This window comes from Propithecus coquereli, unplaced genomic scaffold (assembly GCF_000956105.1).
Source record: "Propithecus coquereli isolate 6110/MARCELLA unplaced genomic scaffold, Pcoq_1.0 Scaffold440, whole genome shotgun sequence".
NCBI classification, from domain to species: domain Eukaryota; kingdom Metazoa; phylum Chordata; class Mammalia; order Primates; family Indriidae; genus Propithecus; species Propithecus coquereli.
In genome coordinates this window covers 1,848,803-1,875,161 of record NW_012150175.1, presented here as the reverse complement: position 1 = coordinate 1,875,161, position 26,359 = coordinate 1,848,803, and the positions used below count along the sequence as shown (strand labels likewise).

Below are 26,359 nucleotides of genomic sequence, written 5' to 3'. Positions count from 1 at the left end.
TCAGCTTTACTGGATAATGCCAAACTGTTTTCTAAAGTGATTGTACCAATACATACTCCCAACAGCAGTATATAAAATTTCCTATTGTGCCTTACATATCTTCAATAACATTCTATATTTTTAAAATTATTTTTCCCAATATGATTGATCTAAAATGGTAGTCTCATTATGGTTTAGTTTATATTCCCATATTTCTAATGAAGTTGAGCTTTCATCAATTTTAAAAAATTAACCTACTTTATTTTTTAGAGAAGTTTTAGGTTCACAGTAAAAGTAGGTGCAAAGTACAAGAGAGTTCCCCCAAACCCCCTCACCACAACACACATTCAGCCTTCCTCAGCATCAACACCCTGCATCAGTGTGGTACCTTTATTATTAATACACTCCATGAGCCAACATTGACACAGCATTATCAACCAAAGCCCATAGGGGTCACACTTTGTGTTGTACCTTCTATGGGTTTTGACGAATGTATAATGACATGTATCCACCACTATAGTAGCATACAGAAGAGTTTCACTGCCGCAAAAATCTTGCGTGCTTCCTCTATTCATCCCTCCCTCCCTCTGGAACCTCTGGGAACTACTGATCTTTTTACTACCTCCACAGTTTTGCCCTTTCCAGATGTCATTGTATGAATCAGGACTTTCCAGAGAAACAGAACCATTAAGATATGTGTAAAGAAAGAGAGAGAAAGATTTATTTATTTTAAGGAATTGTCTCGCACAATTGTGGAGACTGGCAAGCCCCAGCAGGATAGGATAGCAGGCTGGAGACCCAGGGAAGAGTTGCAGTTTGAGTCTGAAGGCAACCTGCTGGCAGAATTCCCTGCTCCACTGGGGAGGTCAGTCTTTTTTCTATTAAGGCTTTCAACTGATTGGATGAGCTCCACCCTTATTATGAAGGGTAATCTGCTTTAGTCAAAGCCTACTGATTTAAATTGCATCTGAGAAATATCTTCACACACACGCACAAATAAATTAATTAAAAATAAATTTAAAAAGAAAAACAAAAAAGTATTTTCACAGAAACATCTAGAATAATTTTTGGCCAAATGTCTAGAAACTGTGGCATAGCCGAGATGACATATAAAATTAACCCTCACGGTCACATAGTTGGAATTATACCATAGGGAGTCTTTTCAGATCAGCTTATTTCGCTGAGTCACATGCCTATGAGGTTGCCCCACATCCTTTCATGGCTTTACTGCCCATTTCTTTCTAACACTGAGTAATAGTTTGTTATAAGGATGTGTCGCAGTTTACTTATCTATTCACCTGCGCTTCTTCTCATAAGTTTATTGATTGTTCGCATTTTCTTTTCTATGAAATGCCTTTTCATGCCTTTTGTCCATTTTTCTATTGTTTTGTCTATCTTTTCTTTGTAAGGGGTTCTCTATATATTATTGGGTTCCAGGCCTTTGTCAGTTATATGTGGTAAAACTATCTTTCCCTAATGGCTTGTCTTTTCATCTTCTTTATGATATATTTTGATGCAAAAAAGTTTTTAATTTTACCAATATTTTTCTTTATGGTTTGTGCTTTTAAAAAAATCTTGTTTAATGAATGATGGACTTCCTTTACTTTCCTTACTTTAAAATATATGTCAATTTGCATTAAAATGTTAAACCATTACACTTTCTATTTATTTATTTTTTCTTGATTCTGTATATTTTATTATTTCGCTGGATTGTGTAGTTACTCAAAGATCATAAAACTTATTGTGGGATGGAGGTGGGAGTAGAGAGGAGAACTGAGAAAGAAAATTTAATATTTTTTTTTTGACCATTGCAGTTTCTAAAGAATGATTGGAGATATCTTTCCCTATAATATTCCTGTATAAAGCAATTTTTAATTGTAATAAATCAGATTTTGAAATCCAAAAATAAATATCCACCTGTGTTTCTGTTTGCTACCAAGATGGAACAAAATAGATACAGACTAGAATAATCCTGATCCTGTAACTAAATTTGGTGTTTAGGAACACACACACACACACACACACACTCATGAGAGAGAGAGAGAGAGAGAGAGACAGAGAGAGAGAGAGAGAGGGAAAGAGAGAGAGAAAGAGAGAGAGAGATCCGTGAAAACTGATTTGATTCCATATCCACATCCTTTAATATTGCTGTGCTTTACTGCTGGTACAAATTTCCTTCATGAGCAGGTATCTGTAGCTATTAAATATCTATTTTTATCTTGAGAGGTGGGAAAATTGACTCTACACAAATTATTCATATATGTAGAGCAGGTTTTCTTATGGATTGGCACCATTTTGTATGGTTTTCTATGATTTATTTTGTATAATTTTCTATGAATATTTCATATTTCATATTATTTCATAGTTCATATAATACATGATTTTATATGATTTATATGCTTTGTACAATGCCTATGTTAATGTATATTCCCCCCCAACAAAGGCTACGGGGAACTCAGAACAGACATAATTGCTTGCGCATGTGTGATGCATCTTGTAGATTATATAAACATTCACATCCAGGTGCAGCTTCTCAAAGTAAAAGTCTCCAGATCCTAACCAGGATTTGCAAGAAAAGGGAGACCCTATTTATGCCATTATGCCAACTTGATTGGGGGGGGGGGCCCTAATGGATCAGTATACCTAGGAACTTTGCTATGGATACCTAGAAATTTCTTGCTATTAGCAGAAATCAAGTTCATTCTTCCAGATTCAACACAGGCTCAATTGTAATTTCAGAGTCTTCATTCAGAGTTCTAAACAGATGTCCTTGTTATTTGGTTGCCTGTCTGGACCTTGGACCTCTTGCTTTGCCTTGTTCTCTGATACTTGCTTTCTTGACCTTTTCATTCTTGTGTGTGAAGGAGAGTATTGACTTAAAGGAAAAATCTATTATGTTGTATTTTATAATATTAAGTTAAATAATTAGAATATAAAATGTATGTGCTTTAAAAGTTTACAGAGGTAAAATATGTGGTTATGTGTGTTTGGAGATATTTGGAATATTAATTTAGAGACATCAGAGTTAGAAGAAATATGCTGTATTAAATAAATTGATTTAGGAGATCATAAAACAGTCAATAAGATAAATAAACTTATAAGTGAACTGTAGAGTGTTTATATCCTTGCACTTATAGCAGTGAGATAAGCCAAGAACACATTTGAAATACAACCAGGTGGATCAGAGGGTTCAGTTTAGGCAAAACTGGCCAGTCACCACTTTTCTTGCCTCTTACAAGACCTCTTATTCCCCTCTCCCATAACATTTTAGTGAGTAAAAACCACATGCAAATGAAATAAATAGTAATAATAAATAAATAGTAATTAGCCCCATGATCCCTGCTTTGGAGAAGGAGTTGTGGTGAAATTTGGGGAAAGTGAATAGAATACAAAATACAAGATAACACAAAATGACTTGGGTGATATAAGAGATATACTAAGTTGACAAGCTAAAAACTGTCTTGAGAATGATAGTTGTCCTTTCTCCTGCTGGCATAGTGTTGTAAATATACATTGCCTCCCCTGCCCTGCCTTAGAGCAAGAGGAAAGGAAACCCTCGAGGAGCAAAGTAGAGGAATTAGCTTATTGTTTTACCACTTGGAAATGTAAGGAATCTTCGACTTAAAATTGTTCTCTAAACTCAACCAGCATTTTTCAGTTATCACTACCTGTAGGTCCCAGAAAGTTTTAGAAATTGTTGGGGATCCTTTGAAATTGTAGTTGTTTCCTTAAGCAACAAGCTTCAGCAAAACAAAACTTCAGTAGCAGCTGTGCTGTGAAAAGACCTGCTCTTTGGAGTCTACCAGAACTAAGTCCAGATCAAGGCTCTGTCACTTGCTGGTGGCATTACCTTGAGCAAGTTATTTAACTTCTCTAAGTTTCTATTTCCCCGTGTAAAATAACCTACTGTGTAGGATTGTGGTATCTATCGCCATTAGACATTTGATGGAGATTTAATATGCAAGCTAGAGCTGAGAGTGGAAGTTCATTGCTCGTGATATACACTCATTTCACCTACCCCCAAAACGTACCTAATCAAGTAAGTCAACAGCAAACAGCTCGCAAAATGAAATGCCCTACATTATCACAATTTCTGGTTGCAAAAAATAAATATGGGAAAGAGAATAAGCTCTGTGGTTAGACAATCATATCTATTAACTGAGAACAAAAGAGCATTTTAACTATATGTGTGAACTAGCAGAAACAAGCAAGATTTAAGATAGTTTGAAAATCTTAATGCACAATACTCCAGACAGTTGTTTGCAGTGGATGGCTGTAGTGAAAGCCTTTCTGCTTAACGTTTAAACATTTTTATTTTTCATCATAAAAGAGATATAAGTTACAATGCACATGATGGCTTTAATGAAAGGTAGCAGACAGTCTTCAAAGGATATAGCTTTTTCTTAGTTTACCCTTTATAAAAGAAAAGAACACAGGTAATTTCATAGTTCTTTATGAATAATGCTCTTAGAAAATAAATGGGTTTTGAGAAAATTAAGCATTTAATTATGTTTTTTTTTATTTGCAGCTCACCAGGACATGATTATAGCTTCTCAAGCTTATCTAAAATAAAAGATTATATATATATTAACATTTTTGATGAAATGATGATTGAAAAACATGAGGTAAAGTAGAATAATTATAACAACTAACACTGGAATGATTCTAAGAAGGTCAAACTGAATGAAGTCTAGTAATATTTATAAATTTGATTTTAGATGCAATATAAATATATATATCCAACATTTTCTTAAAAGGATTTGAGGCAACTTGCAATAAAATCAGATGTGACAATGTGGTTCAAAAATAACAGAGATCATAAACCATGTATAGGAGAAAGAGGGATAAATATACCAAGAACTCGGGAGAAGTAGGTTTCTGCAATTGAACATTACATTTAAATGTGAGCTTCCTGGTAGCTAAGACAGAAGGATAAACAAAAATAGTTTACATAGTTCTCATTATCTGATCAAAGAAAATACTCCATTTCTACAAAAGAGACCAAGTTATTCCTAGGACTAAAATTAAATTCTATTTAATCAATTTCTAAAATTACTGAATGTCTTTCTTATAGATATGCGAAAGTCCTAGTACAATGCTGTGCCATGCAAGCTCTGAAATAAATGTCAGTTTCCTCCCTACTGAACTTGGCACTAGAAATATAAAGATGCATATCCATTGTAACTAGTCTCTTGGGATAGGTAAATTAAATGCTTGAATATAGATGTTTACCAAATTCTATGGCAAGACTATTGAAGGAGCAATTAATTCTACCCGGAGGGAATGGGGGTCCAGGTCAGAGAAGTTGAATGAGACCTTGAAGTGTATGGTTCAGGAACAAGCTTTCTGTAAAAACGACTGCAAATCATACTGGCAGTATTTTCAAACCCAGTTTTCCAAGAGATATGACAAACATTAAAATATGTTTTACCAACTCCTGATAAAGGCAGAGGGTAAAATATTAAACAGAAATTTGGTGATGGCTTTTCTCCAAGGAATTAAACTGAGCAGTTTTCTGATTATCTAAACTGATAATGGGTACAGCTTAGAAAACCCGTAAGAATGCCTACCAGATTTACTCCCTGAAAAGAGAATTATCTCAGTGACTAATTTGACCAGAATTGAATAACAGTTGATTAACAACAGAACCCTTAAAAAGGCTTTGTGTTGTTATTGGAATGATCCGTATGCTTTAGGTATCGGACTTGGTTGTGACAATATTGGCATGCTCTTTAGGAAAGGAAGGGGCCTTGTATTCTTGCCTTCCTCTCATGGACGGGGTTGCAGGGTAACTATGGGTCAAAAGATTCCATTTTCTCATAAAGAACTAGAGCTAGGCAGAGCCCCAGGATGGCCACCCAGTTGAAAGAAGCATATAATTTTTCAGCATAATTTTTGACCTGCTGTTATTGACCTTCTCATTTCTAACTTTATCCAAGTGTCTTTCTGTTTTTTTCCTGATTTAATTTGGAAGGGAGATTTTCCTATTTTTAAAAGAACCAACTATTGAAATTGTTTTTACATTTCATTTTTGGTTTTCTAATTCATTTATTTCTGCTTGTATTTTTATTATTTTTTCCCCAATGTCCTTAGGAATGATTTTTGTACATATTTTGGCCAAATGTGTTGAATGCCTAGGTTGTTTGATCTCTTGCCTTCTGATAAATAATGGAAACATTCTAAAACTGAATTTATCTCTAACAAAATCTTAGACTGTATCTCTTATACTTAGTTACTTATTTTTATTTTTTGTTTTTTCTCTATATTTATTACCTTTTTTTCCTTGACCTAATAGTTTTCTAAAAATATATTTTTATATTTTCAAATGTTGGAGAGGCTTTACTGTAAACTTTTGGTTTTAAATTACAGTTTTATTACATCTTGGCAAATCATATTGTACATTTGGGCCTTTAGTCCACATTCCATTTTATCAAGCCATTGGTCCCAACTCTACAGTTGCCAGTTAACGTACAAAGTTATTAATCCTAATGACAAGACAAGGGACCCTATCGGGCAAGGTGGATTGCTCACCAAGCAATCACATACCAGGATAAAGATGAAGGGGTTATTTTTTTTTTTTTGAGACAGAGTCTCACTCTGTTGCCTGGGCTAGAGTGCCGTGGCATCACCCTAGCTCACAACAACCTCAAACTCCTGGGCTCAAGCGATCCTCCTGCCTCAGCCTCCCGAGTAGCTGGGACTACAGGCATGCGCCACCATGCCCGGCTAATTTTTTCTGTATATTTTTAGTTGTCCAATTAATTTCTTTCTATTTTTAGTAGAGACGGGGTCTCGCTCTTGCTCAGGCTGGTTTCGAACTCCTGAGCTCAAACAATCCGCCCGCCTCGGCCTCCCAGAGTGCTAGGATTATAGACGGGGTTATTTTGATTTATAAGGGGCTGGAGAAACTAAGTACACAAATAGCTCGGTTTTATTTATGTGGTTTAAATAAATAAACCACATAAATGTGGTCCAGTCATAGCAGCCCCACTTCAGGCATTTAAAAAGTGCCTGGTCCTGCCTAAACTTATACCAGTATGTTACAGACTTAGCACATACACATTATAGCTCAGGAATATTAACTCTTGTTTTTATCACTTGATATAAACAATTCCCATACTAATAGATTCCTTAAAGGTTGCTTCATATATAATTCACATCAATGGTCTTAAGAATAAAATTCTTTCATTTCTTCTCAGAGAGGATATGTAGAGAACCAACTGTAAAGTGAACCCCAATAGAAGTATAATCTATAGCCTGAGACAAGGTAGACCTAGGCATCCTGCAGCATTCCTGGGACCTGGGATGGAAACATTAATTCAGTTGAGATCACATCAGTCACAAATCCAAGGCCTTAATTGCTACAAAACTACCTAAGAGTGCCTGCTACTTTTTAGACTAGAGCAACACAGTCCATTTTGTTCAGCTCAAAGACCAAGTGCAAAAAAGTAAAGTATAAAAAGAGGGGCTCCTGATGTCCAAGGCAGGAATCAGGGTTTTGGCAACTTTTTTCAAGCTTCAACTGTTCTCTTCCACTTTCCCCAGATCCTCTCCACTTCTGGCTTTTGCTTGATGAAATAAAAAATATTAAGTGGCTAAAAGTGGAGTGGATCATAGGGTACTGCCAATGGGAGGGGCAGTGGTGGTAATAAATGCCAATCCCTTTTATGCTTAATCCCTGCTCCTCCCTACTATACATACTTTATCTAATTTTAAAAATAGTGTTGGCTGGGCATGGTGGTTTATGTCTATAATCCAAGCACTTTGGGAGTCTGAAGCAGGAGGATCACTTGAGCCCAGGAGTTGAAGACCAGCCTGGGCAACATAGCAAGACCCCACTTCTACAAAAAAATAATTTAAAAAAATTAGCGGGACATGGCAGCATGCACCTATAGTCCTAGCTACTTGCAGGGTTGAGGCAGGAGGATTGCTTGAGCTCAGGAGTTCAAGGTTACAGTGAGCTATGATGATGCCACTGCACTCTAGCCCGGGCATCAGAGCAGGACCCTGTCTTTAAAAAATTAGTTTATTGAGGAATAATTAGCATACAATAATCTGCACATATTTAAAGTGTATAATTTGACAAGTTTTGACATATGTATACACTTAAGAAATCATCATCAAAATCAAGATAATCAACATATGTGTTACCTTCAAAAGTTTTCCTCTGCTCTGGAGGCATAGCTCCCTCCCTCCTCTTCCTGCCTCCCACCCCAGGCAACCATTGATCTGCATTCTGTCACTATAGTTTGTATTTTCTAGAATTTTATAGAAATGGAATCATAAAGTATGTACTCTTTTCTTTTCAATCTTGCTTCTTTTACTCAGAAAAATTATTTTGAGATTCATCCATGTTGTAGTGTTTATCAAATAGTTTGTTCCTTTTTATTATATAGTAGTATTTCATTGATAAGCATACATCCCATTGCATGTTTATATATTCACCTGTTAATGGACATTTAAGTTGTTTTCTATTATAAAATAAAGCTGCTGTGAATATTTGTGTACAAGTCTTTGTATAGACTTTCATTTCTCTTAGTAGATACCTAAGAGTGAAATGACTGGATATTATAGTAAATAGATATTTAAACTGTTTTCCAAAGAGATTGTACCATTTTTTGTTCCCACCAGTAATGTATGAGACTTCTAGTTCTTTCACATTTTTACAAATACTTTGTCAGAGTTTTTAATTTTAGCCATTTTAATAGGTGTGTGGTGGTTTCTCATTGTAGTTTTAATTTGCATTTCTTAATGACTAATGATGTTGAGCACCTCTCCATGTATTTATTTGCCATCTATGTTGGGGAAGTGTCTGTTCAAGTCTTTATTCTGTTTTTTAAAATTTGGCTGTTTATTTTCTTATTATTGAGTTTTGGGAATTCTTTGTATATTTTGTATATAAGTCCTTTATCAGATATATGATTTGCAAATATTTTCTCCCAGTATATAGCTTATCTTTTCATTATCTTAACAGTGTCTTTTGAAGAGCATCGTTTTTAGTTTTGATAAACTCAAATTTACCAACTTGCTTTTGATTTCATATTTTTCAGCTCTGTTTTTGCTTTAGGTATTTTGCAACTTTGTTGTTAAGTTCATACATGTTTAGGAGTGTATTTTTTTTTTTATTTCAGCATATTATGGGGGTACAGATGTTTAGGTTACGTATGTTGCCCTTGCCTCCCCCCTCCCCCCCAAGTCCAAATTTCAAGCGTGTCCATCCCTTGGATGGTGCGCATTGCACTCTTTGTATATGCAAGAGTGTATTTATTTTTGATGAATTGACTCCTTTGTCATTGTGAAATATCTCTCTTTATTCCTGGTTATATTCCTTGTTTTTAATTCTGTTTCATCTACTGTAAATATAGTCACTCTGGCTTTCTTTTAATTAATGTTTGTATGCTATATCTTTTTCTCCCTTTTCTTTCTTTTCTTATTATTTTCTCTTAATCTGTGTCTTTATATTGAAAATGGGTTTACTGTAGACAGCATATATTTGGGTCTTGCTTTTTTTTTTATCCATTCTGACACTCTCTGCCTTTTAGTATATGGCCATTTACATTTTGTGAAATTACTGACCTGGCTGGGTTCCATCTTCCTATTTGTTGCTTATCCCATCTGTTCTTTGTTCTTTTTTCCTCTTTTCCTGCCTTCTTTTGGATTGATAGAATACTTTTGTGATTCCATTTTATCTCCACTACTGGCTTCTTGGCTATACTTCTTTGTTTTCTTAATTGTTTCTCTAGGGTTTACAATATATTCTTTAACTTACCACAGACTATCTTTATATAACATATTACCACTTCACATATAGTGCAGAATGGAATGCTGTAACACCTACATTTCCTCTTCCAGTGCTTTGTTGTCATACATTTCACTTACACGTGTCATAAACTCCACAACACCATATTATTTTGCTTTCAATAGTCAATTATCTTTTTAAAAAATTAAAATGCAAGAAAAAATTTCTGTTGTACTTATCTTTTGTTTTCTTTTTAAAAAGAGAGGATGATTTTTTATACTTACCTGTGAGTTTGTGAAACTATTCATCACATAATATTAAATAGTAAACAATTTATTTATTTTAATAGGTTCAGTGTCTTAAGAGCTGTAGTGGTCATTCATATATAAGAAAGAATTGGCTTGGATCTATCATCTTCCCCTTTTCTGCTCTTCTGCAACAATCGGAGGTAATAGAAAATGGTTCTTTGCTAATTATTCCAAGTTTTGACCTCTGGCTAATAGAAACATTTTCTGTTGTCTTTGAGTCAGATTCTGTGCTTGGCAGGTTGGTAAGTCAATTAAAATGATCCTGTACTAGAGTATTCTGGGTTTTAGAGTATTTGAAGGTTTGGCTGTCTCTAGAACAGGGAATACCCACAAATTCATTTCTTATATCTTTAGAGTGTTCACTAATAAAGAATAGGACAACTAGCCTTAGGTCTTAAAGCAACATTCATATTTGCATAAGAGTTCTGTCAGCCCAAATTCATGAAACATTCTCAATGGTGTTGCTTTGTAATGATGAGTCCCAGGAGTTTCAGCTTGTCAGCATTGCTTGTTGTTAATGGTGAAATTGATGATTAGCCCCTGCTCTCTGTGAGATCCTCAGAGGGCTCTGCTGTTGGGTTATGTAGCAAGACTATGCTTACATGACCAGCAAAGTATAAAAATCCCAGCCTAGACTCCATTTTAGGCTCTGTTACTTATTCACTGAGTGATCTTAGGCAAGGTCAGTGCCTTGATATCTCTGAGGCCATGCCAGACACAGAAGATTTAAAAATTCAGAAATGAGTTTTCTAGATCAGTGAGTTCACTGTCTATAGAGGAAAACTAACGTTTTGGTACAACGTGGTAATGAGTAGTGCTTTAACAGAGGCAGGAGATAGGTACTGTGAGAACATACAGTAGGAAGTACTTTACTCTTTCTGGGTTGCAGGGGGAAATAAGCGGGGATGGGGGTGTGATTCAGAGAGTTTGGTGGTGGATAAGCAGAGACTAAGGAGGAGAATGAAAGGTCAGGGAAGACTTTACTGAGGAGATAACTTTTGAATTAAGTCCTTAAAGATAAATTTGTCAAGCAACTGAGGGCTTTTGAGTGAGAAGGAATCACGTGTGTATTAGTTAGGACTGCATTCAGCCATATGCAACAGAAAACTTGACTAACAGTGGCTGATGCACGTAAGAGGTCTATTTATCTCACCTAAAAAGAAGTCCAGATGCCGGCGCAGCAGCTCAAGGATATCAGCAAGAATCCAGGTTAGTGGCTTTCATCCTCACTAATGCAAAATGTTCACTGCAACTCTAGCCTCAAATCTGTGTTGCAACAGGAGGCAGGGAGAAGCAAGCAGGGGCAATGCCTATATCAGAAAAACAGACAGTTCCCCAGAAAACTCCAACAGACTTCCTGCTTGCATTTTATTTATGTGGCGTGGCCACTACCTAGCTGTTACATTACAAACTAAAATTGTTGTTAAGAAAAGAGGAAATAGTGGATATTAGGTAGGAGAGTAGAAGTGCCTACATGGTGTGTGTTGCGAATAAAAAGTAATAGGGATTGAAGTTGTTGGACGTACAGGGCTTCCTACATTTGTAAATCCCTATGACATTTCTCAGTCTTAGGCCAGACTGTAAGTGAGAGAGGTAGTTAAGAATGTGGGCTTCAAAGGTGGACAAACCTGGGTTGTAATCCTGGCTCCACTACTCATTAGTTCCTGTGATCTTGCACAAAATACTTCAACTCTCTGAGCCTGTGTTTCCTTATCTGCAAAATGGAGATAAGGGCATTATCTACTCCACTGAATGTTACCATCTATATCAAGCACTTGGCACAGTGTCTTGTACATAGTGCTCAGTAATTATTAGCTATTATTATTAGTTATTATTGTAACTCACCTCTTCCCTCCAAACACACACACACACACACACACACACACACACACACACACACACACGATCCCTCTTCCTGGGTACCTCAGGGAGGTCCTTCCTGCTGTTACATTTTTTCTCTTTCTTGCATAGACCCAATGCAAACTATAACATGATCTTTTAGCTTCTTCTTTGAGTCTGAATTAGATTTTCTCAGAGCTTTTTATCAGTCTGGTATAGTAACTTGCTTCCTTGTTTCATCCCTTTCTTACTCCTGCCGTCTCTACACAGTATATGTTAGGCAGGGACCCAAGGTGTCAGGAGTACCTATGAACAGATCACGGAGAACCTGATCATTCTTGGGCAAGTACATATGAGTAGAAGCCCATGTACTCATGCAAGCCTGCTTTCTCCTATGGAGAGGACTGAGCTGGGCTATAATATTTAAGTGATGTTTGTTTTCATCATGCATAATCTATTACATTAATATACTCTTTCAGATTAGTGGAACATTTCAAGTAAATATTCCACCAGTTTTGCTTGGGTATACTTGGAGTAAGACTTATCTATCTCCTAAAGAAGATTACAACTGGCAGAATTTAAAAAAATGTACCTTCTTAAATATTTTTGCTACCATTGAACCTCAAATATCATATGTTACCTATAATCCAAAACCAGATAAGGTAAGGTTTTACACTTAATTTCTTTCATATATGCCATCAAAGAAGTTTAAATTATTTTAAAAACTAGTGATAATAATCTCAAAGCTGGCAAAAATAAACATTGGTTCTTGATATTTTCCTGTGGGAACAATATGGTACAGTACTTTAAATTTGATTCTAGTTTTCAGATCAAATAGATGTTTTGCAAAGAGCACAGATTTTTAAAAAAAATTGCAAGGCAATATTTCCTAACCGAAGAATCATAACTGCTGTCTTTAATGAAGAAGGGAAACAGATCTTAGTAACAAGATATATCAAGGCATTAAATCCACCTCGGCAACTTCTGGATATATTACTTCATGATTCTAGTGCAACACTTGTAAGTTATAATTATTTTTATTAATAACAGCTTCCTTGTGATTGAAGAATCCCTTTACCTTTTGTTTATTTGGGTTCAATCTAGTCAATTGTCTCTCCTCAGAATATTTATACTAGTTGTGGGTTATAAAGCTCTCTTAGCTTTACTCTTTAAGCTAAAATCAAAAGTTCTAATTTAGATTGCCTTTTGCTACCCTCTACTTTTCCATCATGGATTTCTTCCTGTCTGTTTCCTGACACCCAATATCCAAGGAGATAGTAGTGCTCTCAGATTTATTTCAAAGACTACCTTTATGTTTTAAAAAAGTATATAAATCCTAACTCCTTTGCTTGTCAAGGATTATGAAACTTGTTTATTAATTGCATGAAGTCACCAGTGTACAGAGTCATGATAGTGCATAAATGACAGCTATTGTATGTCAATTAAAATGTTAGTGAACTTTCTGTTCATTAATTCATTGTTTATGTGTATCCCTTTCTCCTTTCCTACCTTAGTCTGAGTCCTTGTCTCCAGCGCTATGTGGGGGAAATCCATGGTGTAGCTTCTGTTGTTTGAGAAAGCAGACCTCACCACTATCTCCCCACTGCAGCAGCTTATAATAAACTTATATTAATAAAAATAATTCAGATAGATTTTGAACTTAAAAGCAAATCAAACCATTGCTATTCTTCAACATTAAAAATATATATATATATATATTTTTGAGATGGTGTCTTGCTCTGTCACCCAAGCTAGAGTGCTGTGGCATCAGTCCAGCTCACAGCAACCTCAACCTCCTGGGCTCAAGCTAGTCTCCTGCCTCAGCCTCCTGAGTAGCTGGGATTAGAGGCGCATGCCACCACGTCCAGCTAATTTTTCTATTTTTAGTAGACAGAGTCTTGCTCTTGCTCGGGCTGGTTTCTCGAACTCCTGACCTCAAGCGATCCTCTGGCCTCGGCCTCCCAGAGTGCTAGGATTACAGGCATGAGCCACCATGCCTGGCCAAAAAAAAGAAATTTTTTTTAATAGTTACACTTTAAAGTACATGTTTAATGTTGACACATATTGTTATAATGTTTAAAATTTTAATTATTTATTACTGTAAAATATAATGATTAACATGCACCCTCTGGAGTCAAGCCAACTTGGGCTTAGTTCCCCAGAGACTTCAACTATATATTGTATTAGCCATATGACTCTGTACAGGTTATTTTATCACTCCAAGCTTGTTTCCTCTTCTCTGAAACTAGAATAATGATAGTTTCTACTTTGTAGGCTTGTAGCACATACTACATGAGAAAATGCATGTAAAGCACTGTGTTCAGTGATGAACATACAGTACATACTCAATAAATGTAAATTAATATTATTCTAGGACATCATTTCTCGATTTGTATCTTTGATTCCTTTTATGCCTGATACACTGGATGAAAATGATGGTTTTGATATATGGTTGACATCGGAGGTAACAAATTACATTTTATAATTAAAGTGCATAGTATTTTTTGCTTTTCTTTGAAAGAAGCCTTTTTAAAATATTAGGTATTTATGTAATACTTTGCCTTGTGAAATTTAGAAGTATTTGATAATTTTATCTACATCTTCAGTTCTGTAACAATCTATGGAAATAATTTATGAAGGCCAAAAATCTTTTCAACATTCTAAGCGGTAGCTCATGAATATTTTGATTCCACAGGAATTCCAAGAATACAATATTATGACATTCTCCAGAGAACAGTATGGTTGTCATTGGGGAGTTGGTCAGACCCTAAAGTCTTGGGCAAACACTGTCACTTCCCTAAAGCTTTCCTCAGTCTCCCCCAATGGAATGAAGAGCTCATATAGCAGTGCTCTTCCTTAGTACTTGGATTAAAGGTCTCTTTAGACTAGTTGCCAAATTAAATACAAGCCCCATGCAATATTTGGGACAAATTAATATTAAAAATTATTTGTTTATCTGAAATTCAAATTTAACTAGGCATCCTATAAATTTTTTTCTAAATTTGGCAACCCTAATTAGAGCACTTCTTCCATTTCTCCTTAAATTGTATTTAGTTCCTAATGTGTTGAGCCCACACCTATACCCTATACACATACATCCCAATTATAAACTCCTTGAAGGCAGAGGGAGACCTGGTTCTTATTTGTTTTTATATTCCTCACTTGTACACTGCTTTAAATTTAGCAAGCATTCAATAAATATTTTTAATTAGAAAATACAAATATAACAGGAGCCTAATAGAGGGACACTTGCATCTGGAAGTGATAGTCCTGGCACCTATCTAGAATGTTTCCGGGCTGGGTTTGAGCTAAACTGGATTTAAGGGACACAGGGCTAACTTAATAGGTTGGACTTAATAGACTTAACAGGTCTATTAAGTTAGCCCTGTGTCCTGCTAAGTGGACTGAGGAAGACACAAGCGTATGGTTTTGTTCTAAGATCTAGTGATTCAAATCTGGTAGAACTCAGAAAGGTATCATTCAGTCTAGACTCTTCTGAGACTCTTTGAACTAATCAGGATGTGTTCAGGGGCATTATGATTCTGCAGAACGTTGAATGAGGCTGAGCTAAAATTAACCATTCAGGCAAATACTATTATCCCTGAGTCTCCTCAATCCGAACAATACGCATAACTAAAAGGTTACCACAGGCTTGGGATTCCTCTTGGCTAATGTCTTTCCATTGACATGAACTCTTTTTTTGGCTTTGTTTTCGTTTGGTTTGGGTTGGGTTGGGTTTTTTTGCTTTTTAAAAAAATTTTAATTATTATGCGCATATAATAGTTGTATATCTTTATTGGGTACATGTAATGTTTTGATACAGGCAAACAATATTATTAATAAAATCAGGGTAATTGGAGTATCCATCACCTCAGACATTTATCATTTCTTTGTGTTAGAAACATTCCAATTCCACCCTTTTACTTATTTTAAAGTGTACCCTAACTCATTGTTGGTTATAGTCACTTTGTTGTGCTATCAAATATTATTCATTCTATCTAACTATCCATTGACATGAACTCTTTGGCCACAGGATGTCCATGAGTGTGTGACTGATTAGATTTCACAAAACAAGAGTTATTTTTCTCCCACCTAACATTCAGTCTTTGGAGTCAAAAAAACCTGAGTTCAAATCCTAGTTAAATGACTTCATATCTATGTGACCTAAGATAAGTTATCTAACCTCTTTCAACCTCAATTTCCTCATCTATTTCATATAGGAGTTTGAAAGGACTAAATGAAATAACATAAGCAAGCATCTAGAACTCAGGAAAAATGAGGATGAGAATTATTTACTCTCATCCTCTCCCTCCTCCTTTTATAAAATCCACTTAAGGGAACTTCCTTGACTTGACACTTAAGACTATTCTTATTCTGCCTTTAGCTCTCCCATTCACTTTTCATTCAGAAGGGCCTCCTTACCATCCTCCCTAACCCCCATCCGTCACCGTCACCTTCAGCCAGTGCATACTGATATGGCCATATCAGTTGTTAAAAAATTGAAATGCTTCCACACTGATCGTTATATAGTTACTGCCAGGAGCCCCCTAGTTCACCCCTACCTGCATCTCCCTGGCCACCACAGCCTTTTCTCTGGGACTGCAGTGAACTGGAAAGCACACGTCCCATCTAAATGGTGTAGCTGCTATTTGGCAACAACAGATTGTTGCCATATGAACATCTGGGCCCAGGTATTGGCTAGAGTTTTTTATTTTTTCAACAGAAGCCAGAAGTGCAGAGTTTTATATGAAATTTCACATTTTCTTTTAACATTCTGGAGGCGAAACAAAACACACCTGTAGACTAGAACTAGGTCATAGACCACCAGCCTCTGCTACTTCTGCAGCACTTTTTCTCTCCTGTTACACTGCTATGTGTTAGTAGGAACCCTATATTTGATCTATTACGCCCAGCTCAGCTGTTCAGCTCTTTCAGTTGAAGAAGTTTCAGTCACTCTTCCTGGCTGGGATCCAACTCAGATCTCTTCCTTTCTTTGAGCTGAAAGTACTGTATTGGTATAGGACAGCATGTAGCTCCATAGCCCAAAAGATCACTTCCTCCCAAACATTATGTGATTGATTCCCTATCAGATAAGATTCTTCAAAATACCAGTCTATATGTCCCTGTTTGACCAGGGCAGTTTAATATTTGTCCTAAACAAAAATGTCCCATTTTGGGTACAAACTATCTGGTTACTCTATACAATATCTATATTAAGTGCCCCATAATAAAGGTGACCCCAATGTTCCTAGTCAATGTTCTGTTCTTCTAATGCCCTAGCAAAGCCAGAGCTGTCTGCTTTGCTGTCATCTTAGCAACTTGGTAAAAATGAGTGAGTTTGGAATTAGAGGGAGTAGAGGGGCTCTAAATATGTTGGATGGCTGCATTATTCAACTTTCCTTTCCTTTTTTTTGGTTCTGATTGCTTTTGTCTTGCCTTAGCGCTGCATCAGTTTGGCTGTTGGAAATAAGGAGGAGCATGCCATACTTCTCTGTAATTTCTTCCTGTATTTGGGGAAGAAGGCTTTGGTCCTACTGGGAACCTCAGTGTTAGAAGTAAGTGCTGGAGTTTGTATTGAAATAATATAAGCAAAACCAAATCAGATTCCAGCTGCAAGTTTAAAAGACTTCAACTCTAAGTTTCCATCTCTTCACAAGCTAATTTGGAATTTCAAGGGCAATTATTACAATAGTTAAGAGGATCATGTTGTTTCATCCAAAATTTCTATAATACAATGTAAAGAATGACTTTCTTTTGTTGTTCTCCTTTATATAATAGTATTAAAAATAGTTCTACTTCATAGGGTTACTGGGAATATTAAAGTACCTAGTATTGCAGTCCCCACCCCTGGGCTACGGACTGGTACTGGCCTGTTAGGAACCAAGCCACACAGCAGAATGTGAGCAGTGGGCGAGCAAGCAAAGCTTCATCTGTATTTACAGCCGCTCCCTGTTGCTTGCATCACGGCCTGATCTCCACCTCCTGTCAGATCAGCAGCGGCATTAGATTCTCATACGAGCAGGAACCCTGCTGTAAACTGCACATGTGAGGGATCTAGGTTGCATACTCGTTACTAGAATCTAATGCCTGATGATCTGAGGTGGAGCTGAGGCAGTGATGCTAGTGCTGGGGAGTGGCTGCAAATACAGATTATCATTAGCAGAGAGGTTTGACTGCACAATAAATGTAATGTGCTTGAATCATCCCGAAACCATTCCCCCTTCCACAGTTCATGGAAAAATTGTCTTCCATGAAAGCAGTCCCTGGTGCCAAAAAGGTTGGAGACTGTTGGCCTAGTTCACATAAGGCACTGAGAATAGCACCTGTTCATGGTAAATACTCAAAAAATAGTGGTGGTGCTGGTTATGTAGCAATAGTTACAGTGTATTTGTGGTGGCTATAATCCACCATACATTTCTATCAAGAATAACTATATTTTAAAATCTTTAAAAAAAACATTTCTCTTCATGCTCCATTACCCAGGTTTTAATCTTACAAGAAGTGGGCCAGAAATTCCTATTTACCTATCAGAAATTTTTATAACTTAATTTATATACTTCTCCTGCATTCATACTTCTAGAAAACTATCCTTTTTGGACTGTTTCTAGCCCTACCAGGAGTGTCTTTTTTTTTTTTTTTTTGAGACAAAGTCTCACTGTGTTGCCCGGGCTAGAGTGAGTGCCGTGGCGTCAGCCTAGCTCACAGCAACCTCAAACTCCTGGGCTCAAGCGATCCTCCTGTCTCAGCCTCCCGGTAGCTGGGACTACAGACATGCGCCACCATGCCTGGCTAATTTTTTCTATATATTTTTAGTTGTCCAATTAATTTCTTTCTAATTTTAGTAGAGACGGGGTCTCGCTCTTGCTCAGGCTGGTTTCGAACTCCTGAGCTCAAACAATCTGCCCGCCTCGGCCTCCCAGAGAGCTAGGGTTACAGGCGTGAGCCACTGCGCCTGGCAGTGTCTTTTTAGTCTTTTTAAGTGTTAACATTTCTAGTCTTGCCTTAGGTTTTTGTAATAATCATTTGTTCACCTATATTCCCTTATTATTTCTTTTTTGAGTTTGTTCACTAAAAGCCTATGCCATGGTCAATTCCCCCCATATAATCCCCTGCTGTAGTTTTAAGTGCCACTAGGATGGCAGTAAACAGTCAACAATATTTTGACGTACATTTGCATCTGTACCTGTGAACCACACCACCGGAGGCAGCCATATAGGGCTTTCCCTTAGCTGCGTGGTTTAGCTGAAGCCTCCTGTATCCTGCAGAGAAGAGGAGCGTGGTGATCAAGAGCAGGAACTGTGGAGTCAGAGTGACCAGGCTACACAGTGTAATGTTAAGTATATGGGTTAGGGGCACAGTCAGACATGGGTTTTACACCCAGCAATGCCATTTACTAACTGTATGCTATCAGCCTTGTTTACTTCTCTGAGCCTCAGTTACATCCTTACAAAACAGGAATAATGCCATTCACTGTTAGCCTAGCTTAGTCTTTGATTCTTTATCTGAAAGATGGGCATAATAACCATCCCTACCATACAAAATTAGGAGTGAATTAAAGTGAGAAAGTGTGAATTCTTAGAATAGTACCTGGTACACATAAATAATCAATAAATGTTAAATGGTCTTATTATTCTTATTACCTGAACTTGTATTATTTGCCAAGAAAGGCTTACACTATAAAAGGTATGTGCAGAGAAAAATAATAACATAATGACTACTTTTTATTCCTCAGACTAGTTTCCTGTATACTTTCTCTTTAGCTTCTAAGTCTAAATCTTATTCTTAATTTTAATTTAATGGCTTAAATTTTTTTAAATTTTAATTTAATGGCTTGGTTTTATCAGAGCCGTAAGCCAGTTTGCATTCCGTAACTCTACCTGATGTTCACCCTTAGTCTCTAACTGTATTCTAATCAAAGCAGGGCTAGTCCATATAGCATCTTGTGTGAATTGGACAAAAGTGCCCCTACCTCAAGACACTGTAGTACTGTCTGTTGGGAAATCATCATAATATACTGATTTTGTTAGAATAACGTATTTTTTTGCCATGAGGATAATACCCTGCAGGACCATACCTGGCAGCACCGGCTCACAAGTTCTCTCATCTGAATCCTCATGCTAAGCTGGGCCTGAGGATTTCTGGAGCTTTGGGGATTTTTGTGTTTTCAAAAAATTAAAAAGCCCTAAAAAAGACTTTTAAGAATTAGAATCAGCACATTATAATTTCCACATACAGAAGTTATTTAAATGTACCTCAAATGACTTTAACTCTGTTTCCTCATACAGGGGCCCGTGGCTTATGTATTAACTCAAGAAACTGACAAATATTTGCTTTGGAATCCGTCAACTGGGCAATGTCATAAGCAGTTTGACCCATTTTGTCCCTTACAAAGTGTAGATTGTTTGTTTGATGATAGAAATGTGAGTGTATGGGGGAAATCTTGTTTTGGGTTATCTCCTCAAGATTCACTCTGGCTATACATTAGAATCACCTGGGAACTTTGAAGAAAATATAGATGTTCAATCAGAATCCCTGGGGTATGGGGCCTGGGCAATCTTTTATCCCTAAAGCTCCCCCAGGTGGGTCTGTAGTGCCTCCAAGGTTGAGAACCAATGAAGTAGTCTAGTGATCACAAAACCCTGGAATCTCTGTCTCCTGCCTCAGAATCTCTCTTGGCTTCTGCCACTTCATTGGGCAGTAAAATTTTGCTTTATCCTTACCAACTATGGGCCTTGTATTCCATGGACCTACAATGATTTTATGTTAATATTTTAATAGGTCTGGTTTAATATTCAACAAAATAATATGCCAATGGCTGTACATTTTGACTATTCAAAGGAAAGTTTCTGGAAGCGGTTACTTCCAAACAATTTTCAAGAGACAAAAGCACAAAGCATACAGGTAAATCATATTTTTCAAGGTGTGTCTGTATGAGAGTTACCATTGCTTCTAATCTTTATTAGCTCTTGCCATGGTTTGTAGTTGATTGCTTATTGAATTACTTGGCCATGTTAATCAAAAAGTAGTTTTCTCTGCCATCCAGCCCATGTTTGGGCTACTTTGGCCCCTTTCCTCTACCTGAAGGAAAAAGAAATTGAGAAGAAAGTGCCATCTCAAATGCGAATTTCAATGTTAAAATAGAATTTAAAATTTTTTAAACATAAGACATAGCATATAATGTTCAAGATGTATAGTAAGTTATTACTTTGACCTAGCCCTCCTGCTCCACATCCATGGTGATGATCAGGTATAAAAATTGACAAACAAAAGGCTTATCTGGGCTCCAAACCGCGATAATTATCTCACAGAATAGAAACAGGAGAGTGGGGCAGTGAATGGGGCTGAAGCAGGGATAGCAGCAAGGTCTGAAAATGCTTCATGAAAGACAAGGAACCAGAGCAAGCATCACTTTTTGAAGCCAGGGACTATGACGGGGCTCCCCTACTCTCCTACTTTTGAAAGAAGTTGGGAAGAAAACCTGTAGACCCACTGCCTGGGATACAGAAGGCAGGAGACTGAGATCTAACCCAATCACTAGATGGCTTGGCCAGTGGACTTGCAATGTACTGAGTATCACTTTGGGAAGGCACTCCAAATACAATATCAGCAGCTGTTTCTGGATTGAGGCCATGGTATGGCAGGGTGCAGACAATTGCAAAGTCTACAAACTTGGAGCTGTGAGCCCAGAGGGAGAGAGAGAGAAAGAAAGGATGAGAAAAAGAGAGAAAAAATAGAAAAACAGGAAAAAGTCATCACAGAAACAGAAACCCAAATGTTCAACCACACTCATAATCAGAGAAATGCAATTTAAACTACTATTAGTTTTATGAAATTAATAGTTTAATGTGAAATAAAACCATTTCACAGGCATAAAACTGGCAAAAAATTGTGTGATCATACATTTTGCCAAGTGTTGGCAAAGAGCAGAGAAATGGTGGGAGCGTAAATTCCTATAAACACTTTGGAAAACAATACAGTGATATCTGGTAAAGGTGAAGATGCTCAGCCTTTGATCCACAAGTTCAAAATTCTAAGTATATACCCTAGAGGAACATTCACAGGGAGACAAGTACAAAATGTTCATTATAGAATTGCTTGAAATAGCAAAAATTTGAAATAATTCATCAACTGGAAAATTGATACATGAGTTGTGAAGTACTCATGAAATGAAATCTTCCATACAGCAGTAAGAGATGAACCAACCGAACCAATTTATAATAGTTCTCAATTTGCCTGTACATGCATTACATCAGAATCTCTGAGAGTGGTGCCCACACATCAGTAATTTTTGAAGTAGTATGTTGGGTGGCTCTCCTTATATTATTCTCTATGCTTGTCTGCGTATTCGAGGCAATTCACACCATCAAAAAGAATGCATGGTGGCTGTGCGAGAAGAAACAAAAGAATACCCAAGCGTATAAAGTGAAGCGTTTCTCTCCCCTTCAACATTGTTTTCCCACACTGGAAGAAATAATTTCTGTCAGTGTTTTTTGGACATCCTTCTAACATTCTCTATGCAGATGCAAGCATATATATGTATTTTGATATTTCCCATTTGAAAAGTTATTTTAAAGAAGGGGAAATGTGCTTATCTCTCCTGAGCAGACATTCACAGCCTCTATAACCCATGCTTTGCTTTCCCATCCTAAAGCTGTGACCAAAGCATTGCTGCCTCCTAGGGGGTGAAAGACCTATTTGGAAATGAGGGTTTCGTTTATTTAATATATGATCGTTCTCTTATTCATTCAAGTGATGTTTGTTGATTTCAGCTATGAGCCAATGCTATGTTAGGTGTAGATACTACAAGGAAAAGGACATGTCTTGGTGCTCTTGGAACTTGGGTTCTAGAGGAGAAAACAAAGGAAACAAGCAAGTGCAGTACAGAGTGATCAATGGTGTTACCACAAAAGAAATGAATGTACTTTGGGAGCATGGCCACCAGAGGACCTGAGGGAGGAGGAGTTGCAGGGCTTCCTGGGGAAAAGTGAGGACAAGCTGAATGAGGAAGGGGGAGCAGGAGCTGGCCTAGATGGAAATCAGGGAAGAGAACGGTCCCAGCAGAGAGTGGCAGCAACGAGCGGGAAGACCCATAGAGGCTTCCCCAGTGTGTGGGAGGGGGTATGGATTTACAAAAGAAGATATTTTTCATGGGTAAGACAGACATGCTGTCCGCATTCATTTATTCAAACAAGCATTTGACATGCTCATTGATTCTACCAAATAATCTTTGGCAGCTATACTGGTCTTTTACACTGTGACTTTGGCAAAATTACTTAATCTCTCTGTTCTGAGTCTCAGTTACCTCATCTTTAAAATAAGGACAGTAGTATGCTTACTGCTCTAGGATCTTTAGAGTTTTTAAAATAAAGTAATACATGTAAATCCTGGTACATATGGAACGCTCAATAAACATCAGACATCATTATTACTCTTCTAACACAATTTGTCTTCTTCCTTCTTTGACTATTTGTTTCCTTCAGCTGCCAGGATCTAGTTCTTTATGTTTGCATGTGTCTAAGGAAATACTGGGGTCCATATTTTACCCATCGGATGAAGTGTTTCTGCCACAAGAACCTGGTTTGGATTCCTCCTCATTTTAGCTAGCACTCCAGGGTGACTGTAATGTAAAAATGATCTGTATAGACTCTTTCCTAACTTTTGGTTGTCTGTATTTTAGCCTGAAGAAATAACTTATACTGATACTAATAAAAGCATAGTGGAAGATCTAAAGAACAGGTATTGTGTTTTCTTCCTAATTTCTGGTTTAGTCACCTTTCAGTCCCCTGACCCAGCCTTTCAAAATACCTGCTACACTCAGCAACACAACATGAAAGGGAGATTATAATAGTAAGTTCCATGGAACCACCTGTCTCTTCATACATGCATGAAAAGTGACCCAGGACTTTCCTTCAAAGGACAGTCTAAGTTAACTCTGGGAAACATTGTGGGTTGCCGTTGGAAAGTTCTCAACACAGGTGCCTGTTCAGCCTGTAGTAATAATAACGCAGTAGCTAACGCTTTTTTTTTTTTGAGACAGAGTTTCACTCTGTTGCTCGAACTAGAGTGCCGTGGTGTCAGCCTAGCTCACAGCAACCTCAAACTCCTGGGCTCAAGTGATTTCTCCTGCCTCAGCCTCCCGAGTAGCTGGGACTATAGGCGCATGCCACTGTGCCCAGCCCGCTAATATTTTGTTTCTATTTTTAGTTGCCTAGCTAAATTTTTCTATTTTTAGTAGAGACGGGGTCTCCCTCTTGCTCAGGCTGGTCTCGAACTCCTGACCTCAAGCGATCCTCCCGCCTCAGCCTCCCAGAGTGCTAGGATTACAGGCGTGAGCCACCAGGGCCCAGCCTAGCTAACACTTTTCAAAAGACGTGAAGGCAAATGGCCCATGACTTGGGGGATGGTAAAAGCATCCCTGTTGGGTGGCAGAAACAACAGTGCTGCCACTCCTGGGCGTTCCCCACTTCCCCAAACACATACACACAAATGTCTTAAGGAATTGGTCAGTCAAGCCCAAAGGGTCACAAACTTGGCAGCAGGCCTCACTCCTACTCTAGATATGTCAGAAGCTCTAGATCTAACTGACTACAGTGACTCACACTCACAAAGCAGGCTGGCTTGTAAGCTACCACCGACCAATCAAAACAGAGCATAATAAAAATAGTTTTACCACTTTCTTTTCTCACTAGCACACAACCCCCTCCCCCACACCCTGTCATTCCCGTTCCTCATATCCAAGTTCTTACCAAAAAAGAAAGAAATGCAGCATGTAAATGGTTCTCAACTTCTGGTTTTCATTAGAATCACTTCTAGAACTATTTAAAAATACAAGTGCCAGGATCCCAGACCAGGCCTGTTGAATTAATATCCGGAGGTGAAACGTTTTGATAAAGCCCTACAGGGGATTCTGATGCATGGCCACTGTTGAGACCTTCTGCAAACTCCAACTGCTTAGTTGCACTATAAAGTCAACCAAGAGGAGATTCCCAGCAGTTTCTTCTTTAACACACACTGCAGTTAGAGAATCAATTGCACACAATTATCCTGCACACAGAGGCTTTTCAGGAAGACCTCATCAACCAACCCACACTTTGTCCCCATTCTCTCTCCTCCCGAGCACATTCATCAACTAGGCACTGTTCTAGGGGCTAAGTATACAGGTAAAAATCCCTGCCCTTATGGAGCTTACATTCTAGTAGGGGGGAGCTGATCACCATACCTCTAATACTTCTCAGTCCAATGCCTCGATTCCTCCTGACTTTGCTTGCTAAATTAACTGATCAAATAATCCCATCTCTGCTAACATCATCCCAGACCAGATATCTGAATTTTTGTAAAGGTGGTTTCTTAGAAATACTATGTCCTATGTCAAAGGAGGGTATTGGAATAGGAATGTCAACCCAGTAATCAGATGGTAGGTGTTGTCAAATCATACCCAGTAGGTAGCTTCCTACACACAGGTAACTGGAAAAGAGATGTCACTTGGAGAGCTAATTTTTGGCTACTCCAGGAAGCTTGTTGCCTTCTCAAGCCAAGCAAGAGCCTGCTTCTCCCCAACTTGATTAATATCAATGGTGGCAGATAACCCGGAGCTACAGAGATCTGATTTCCTCCTAAGCCCAAAAAGTATCATTCTCATACCTGAATAAAAGTGACAAAACCATTATCATATTTACTAGATGAATTGTAATTTGTCATAAAATTATCTTTGCAATCTTATCTTAGGATTGAAAGGACTCTAAAGTGTAAAATGATGGGATGGCGACCTCAACACCCAACACGTTGGAATCGACAATGTTCTTCTATTTTGCGACAAATCCTTCCTAAGCTAGAAGTTGGCAAAGGAAGCTTTGCTTCATATGAAAAAGAGAGTGAATTTGAAAGACTACTACAACTTTATTGGGTTTGTATATAATTTAATGCATTAATAACATTGTTTTATCTATGTTAGTTGCTAAATAATAGCAATCTTAAATATCTCCGAAATGCCTTTTGTCTTGATCCTGGAAGATAGATGCTATGGCATTAAAATGCATTTACTTATAGACCAAGAATAATTGTTCAAATGTAGTGAACAGTTATTACCAGGACCACATCGCATGCCATTTTCTTGAAACCAGTCACATATTTTATGATGTATGAGCTATAGGCTTTGGAAAGAGATGCCCAAAAGGAAACCACCCTGTAACTAAGAAAGTAAAAGATGATCTCTAGTAATAGATTGGATTCCTTGTCATTGGTTCTGGGCAAGAGGACCACAGACAAGCTTCAGTATCTTCCATATGCAAATTGCAGTCATCCAGGACAAGTGGTTCCTGGACCTCCATGGATAACAAAATTTATGGATACTCAAGTCCCTCATATATTAATAAAATGTCATAGTATTTGCATATAACCTATATACATCCTCCTGTATACTTTAAATCATCTCTTGATTACTTATAATAGCTAATTTAAGTAAATGCTATGTAAATAATTGTTATACTGTTTTTTA

General features: G+C 37.4%; 1 protein-coding gene across 1 annotated transcript in view; it reads left to right on the top strand.

The window, feature by feature from the left end:
- The first annotated feature begins 1,503 nt into the window (after positions 1–1,503).
- The window catches only part of CC2D2B (coiled-coil and C2 domain containing 2B), a 27,813-nt gene continuing 2,957 nt past the window's right edge, over positions 1,504–26,359 (top strand). Inside the window, exons 1-10 of the mRNA XM_012654481.1 lie at positions 1,504–1,533; positions 4,508–4,604; positions 10,068–10,166; positions 12,688–12,885; positions 14,240–14,329; positions 17,307–17,420; positions 20,151–20,285; positions 20,644–20,766; positions 23,543–23,601; positions 25,591–25,768. Of these exons, the coding sequence (XP_012509935.1) occupies positions 4,584–4,604; positions 10,068–10,166; positions 12,688–12,885; positions 14,240–14,329; positions 17,307–17,420; positions 20,151–20,285; positions 20,644–20,766; positions 23,543–23,601; positions 25,591–25,768 (1,017 nt within the window). The 5' untranslated portion in view covers positions 1,504–1,533; positions 4,508–4,583. The remainder of the gene's footprint in view (positions 1,534–4,507; positions 4,605–10,067; positions 10,167–12,687; positions 12,886–14,239; positions 14,330–17,306; positions 17,421–20,150; positions 20,286–20,643; positions 20,767–23,542; positions 23,602–25,590; positions 25,769–26,359) is intronic.